The 5,000-nt window shown below is 35.1% G+C and overlaps 1 protein-coding gene across 1 annotated transcript in view; it reads left to right on the top strand.

The window, feature by feature from the left end:
• LOC110031775 (cytochrome b561 and DOMON domain-containing protein At5g47530-like) overlaps nt 1–2,183 on the top strand; it is a 2,937-nt gene extending 754 nt beyond the window's left edge. Inside the window, exons 1-3 of the mRNA XM_020735170.1 lie at nt 1–82; nt 1,200–1,454; nt 1,674–2,183. The exon at nt 1–82 is cut by the window's left edge and continues 754 nt beyond it. Of these exons, the coding sequence (XP_020590829.1) occupies nt 1–82; nt 1,200–1,454; nt 1,674–2,015 (679 nt within the window). The 3' untranslated portion in view covers nt 2,016–2,183. The remainder of the gene's footprint in view (nt 83–1,199; nt 1,455–1,673) is intronic.
• Nucleotides 2,184–5,000: the final 2,817 nt, after the last annotated feature.

The following is a 5,000-nucleotide window of genomic DNA, read 5'->3' as shown; positions in this document are numbered from 1 at the left end:
GAATATAAGGTCGACGGCGATGCTGGATTTGCTCTCCGGCGAGTCGTCGGGATCTGGGAACTTAAGATTGCATCGCAAGAATGTAAGTTGGGCTTCAAAGATAATATTTTTATTGTTTGATTTGTGATTCTTTGCATTTTTAGGGGTTTTGTGGAGCTTCTTAGATCCGTGGGAGCTTATTCTGCGTCAACCCGAGATGAATTATTATTGCTGGTTGTGCAAAATTGTGCTTTTTTTATGCCAAAGAAAAAAAAAATCCTTGTTTTGCAACATGGGAAGGTTTTGTTGACTTGTTCTTGATCGTTAAATTTTAAAAGCTGGCGATTTTGATTGGTGTTTTCGGTTACTTGGAGATCAAAATCTAACTTCAGAAAAAAAAATAGAGTGTAGTTTTTGGATGTAATTAGAGATTTGCATCAATTTTAAAATCATGAAATTCTCAAATACAAAAAAGATTTTTTTCCTATTAAATAAGGTTGTGATTTTTGGCTGAAGCGTTTCGAGAGTTTCTGCTTTTTGATGTTCTGCCCTTGGGCATATTTTGAGATTTATATTACTTTTGATGCCATATGTTGGATCTTGATAAGAAATAATTAATTTCATCTCTCTTAACTATATTTTACATTTATTTTTTGAATTTTTCTTTGGCATGTTGACAAGCTTTCTATAAGATCAATATCTGGTTTCTATCTTGATTTGTCTCTAAAGGACAACAAATTATAAGATTTACATATAAACCGCTGAATCCTCCCCTCCAAAATCTTCTAAAATTGTTGGGTAGCAGAAGGCTCTGATAATTTGAATGGTTGGACTATTTCAGCCCCAATTAGAAAAGTTTGGGGACTAATTTGACATTCTTATGGACTTTGGGACTAAAATGACTCCTTCCGAATTGTCCGGGACCATTTTAGGGCTTTTTCCTTTTGAAGAGCTCTGCTTATCTCGTGTCTCATGCGAAGGATTGAAAATCTTATGAGAAGTTTCATTTTCCTTTTTAGAAGCATTTCATGCATAACATCCAATTCCTATGTATTTGCACATCTAATACCTAAACTTTATCTTGTACATTTATACCACCCATATCTTTCATATCACATCGGAAAATATCACCATTTTAACCTCTAACATAGATCAGATGATATGTATGTAAAAATTGAAGTTTATACGTAAAAAACTTGAACCATTGAAATGGATTGCAGACCCATGGAGTTCTGAATGCAGTGAGTTGGGGCATTTTGATGCCGATCGGAGCCATCATCGCGAGGTACATGAGAGTGTTCAAGTCCGCAGATCCAGCATGGTTCTACCTCCACGTCGCTTGCCAGTGCTCCGCTTACATCGTCGGAGTTGCCGGATGGGGAACCGGCCTCAAACTCGGCAGCGACTCGAAAGGGATAACATACCATTCTCACCGTGATATCGGGATCGCTCTCTTCTGCCTCGCTACACTTCAGGTATTCCTTTCTCTACATCTCTGGGGGCGGAACCGGGTTATGTCTAGGATGAGCCTATCCAAGCCATCATCGCTAGTTCCGCCCCTGCCTATAAAAATTGCATTTTTTAATGTGATCTTTGAAGCAAAACTTATTCTTTTCATGATAGTACTTCTTACATAATACTTCTTATTATGAGAACATAGATGAATTCTGATAAAACTGATCTAAAAAATGTAGGTTTTTGCATTGCTTTTAAGACCCAAAAAGGATCACAAATACCGCTTGTATTGGAACATTTATCACCATGTCATTGGCTACACTGTCATAATTCTCAGTGTGCTCAACATATTCAAGGGATTTGATATTCTAGACCCTGAGAAAAAATGGAAGCATGCTTATATCGGCATCATCGTGGCTCTGGGAGCCATCGCCGCCGTTCTCGAGGTCGTTACTTGGGGTGTCGTGCTGAAGAGGAAGAGGTCGGGCGGCTCCGATAAATCGCATCGCGGCGGCGGCAATGGTGTTATTGGTCTCAATGGCACTAATGGTTATGGTGGAAGAGAGCAGCCAAGAGTTTAGAGCAATGTGAGGTTCTTTTGTCAGAAATTTCAATCTTTAGGAGCTTGGAGGCATAGCGATGATGTTTGGTAGATTTGTAATTTTTTTATAGGCTTTGGTTATAATACTGCTAATATATATACATCTTCTATGATGTCTAATCAATGATATGAGGGGTTTTTATTATGGCATATGTTGGCTTCCTTTGCATGTAAAATTAGCCAATTGCCCTTGTGCTGTAATTAATATTTTATTTTATATAGTGAGCATTAATTTAGTTATTGTTGTGGGCTCCTTATTTAGATTCAATTGTTCAAAAATGTAAGAAAATAAGATGTCAATTATTATTATTATTTTTTCGAAATAAAATATAAAAAGGGCTTATTTACATAAATACCAACCATTTATATATATGTTATTTTACCTATGCATGAAATGGTGTATTTTATTTTTTTAAAAATTAAAATAGTGAGAAATATGAAAGATTTGGGTGATATAAATGTAAAAAAATAAAGTTTAGGCTCAAATATGTAAATATTTAGGAATTAATATCATTTAATTTCAACATTGTTGTTAAAAAAAAAAAACCAAGATAAGGGTTTATGTTGTAATTTAAATTTTAAGCGTGGATTAGCTATGTACCTCTTCGAGATTTATTTTATTTTTCTATATATATATATCTATATTTTAAGTTGAAAAATTAAATTAAATCATTTTTAAAAATGATTAAATAAAATATTAAATATTTTATGTATTTTAAAAATATAACTTTCATGGCAGCTGTAGTAGCCCTCACTATTGATGGAGCCACCATCCGCTTTTAGCCACTATAGATGCCCGTTAACAGCCATTACCGCCGTCGCATAAATGTAATGAACAATAATTATATTTAAAATGTAAAATATGTCAATTTTATGCCAGAATATAAATAAATAAAATAATTCCAGCATTGGCGACTTGAAATTAAACACTTGATGGTTCAAAATTTTGAAACGTGATTGAAATGTCAAATAATCTGTCGATCGTCCCCTTCAGTCGATCGTTCGTCTTTGGACTGCAACGTCACTATATAGTCGGTATTGATGTCGTAGATTGACCGTTTATGCTATGAATTGGCCGTCATATCTTAGGCCGATCTGATCCCTTGGCCCACTCTTGGATGACCATCTTGCCCGAGGATTGATCAATCGTCTGATCCTCCATTCGTCGTCCCTTCACTTGACTGCTGGATTGCCTTGAGTGGTTCCTCCATTTGTCATTCCTTCACTTGAATGTTGGATTGCCTTGAGATTCATGCTGACTTATTTTTCGTATATATTAATGAACAAGATATGATAAAAATTATCAAAAAAAGGTCATCAAATGAAATGTTTTGTGACTCTAGCCAAAATAACTCAAATGCCACTTTTAATATTTTAAGTAGTCTCTTATTTTTCATGTGAGGGCAGTTTAGAATAGTAATTGCAACGAAATTTGGAGCATAGTTTGACAACTAACGTAGACAGTAACTATTAGCAATTATCAATCGTCAAGGTGCCTTACTCGGCCACCATTTCCAGTTCATCGTAGTCTAACTACCATCATTTCAACCTAGGTCGTCTCTCAATTACCGTCTTTTGTCCATTGTGGTATGACTGCCACCATCCAATTATCATTACTTGACAGTCTCCCCATGATTGTTGTCTCTCGACCATCTTCTTTCAATTGCTGCCACTCAACTTCCAACGCTATATCAGCGTAGCTCGACCATTTTCACCCTACTGCCATCACTTGATCGTAATTATCACCTTCCATTACTTTTACCATAATTTCCAGTCACTCAAGTCTAAGCCGTCATTTGAGAATCAAGTGGAGCCCCATCGCAGTGTAGTGAAAGCCGATGAAACGCATCGCACCTGTTTGGTGTAGTGTCGTCTCCGGTATTTGCGATGACCAATTGAATTTAACTTAATGGTAGATTTATCTCATCTATTTATAACATTTGATAGATTAGAAGTATCCTACCAAATACAGCCTAAATAATATTTTTAAAATTAATTATCTATTACGTCGCACTAATTATCTATTTCTCAGAGACAAATGAACTGAAGAATTCATGATAGCCTCAATTGACTGAAGAAAATGAACCGTTATTACAGTTAATGTTTGAAATAGGGGGGGTTACTTATTCATAGCAACATAATACATGAAATTATTGGTAATCAATCCCTTAATATTTTAATTAATGTTTATAATAAGTCCTTAATCACTCCATTTAATGATTATTACGTATTAACAATAACTCAAGTATTAAGATAATTGGGTCGTGTGAGTTGCCTTTGATGGCCTTCCACTAATTTTCTTTGGATATCAAGCAATGAATTGATGTGGTTCTTAAGCTATTATAATTTAGCCATCATTATCATCTAGAAGATTCAGTCTTTTAGTGCGTTGCAAGGTGGAATCATACATCACTTATTACATCATGTGATGTGTTGATGGCCATATAGAGGATTATTATTTGACAATAATTACATAAATACCCACTCAAATTTTGCTATTTATAAAACTAGCACAATTTATCAAATCGATGTGATTACTCGTGCCGCAATCAAGCTATTCGGGATTTAATAAATAAAAATGAAAAATATGGGATGAGGTTTTATCGGAAATTTTGACAATTAAACGTGAAATTGAAAAATAGATCGAAAAAAGGGTGTTAGAATTGTAAATAATAATTATTTAGTATTATGCTTGTAATTGTCCCTAATATGACATGCATTGATTGTTGTACTCATAAACATCAAGATAAGTTTTGACACTCTAATCTTCGTAGAACTTGATCACGAGATTACCAAATATATAATATACTTTTATGAGAGGTGCATTTCGCTTGAGAGAGATATTTTAGACCTATACCAATCGTGGAAAGAAAGTTACGTCCGCTAAATCGGATATGTGATCGACGGCGTCGTTCGCACCGCGCTGTTGGATACACGCCGCGGTCCACACCAACCGTCTCCCGCA

Source organism: Phalaenopsis equestris, unplaced genomic scaffold, assembly GCF_001263595.1.
Source record: "Phalaenopsis equestris unplaced genomic scaffold, ASM126359v1 Scaffold000840, whole genome shotgun sequence".
Classification (NCBI taxonomy): Eukaryota; Viridiplantae; Streptophyta; class Magnoliopsida; order Asparagales; family Orchidaceae; genus Phalaenopsis; species Phalaenopsis equestris.
This window is presented reverse-complemented; position numbering and strand designations above follow the sequence as displayed.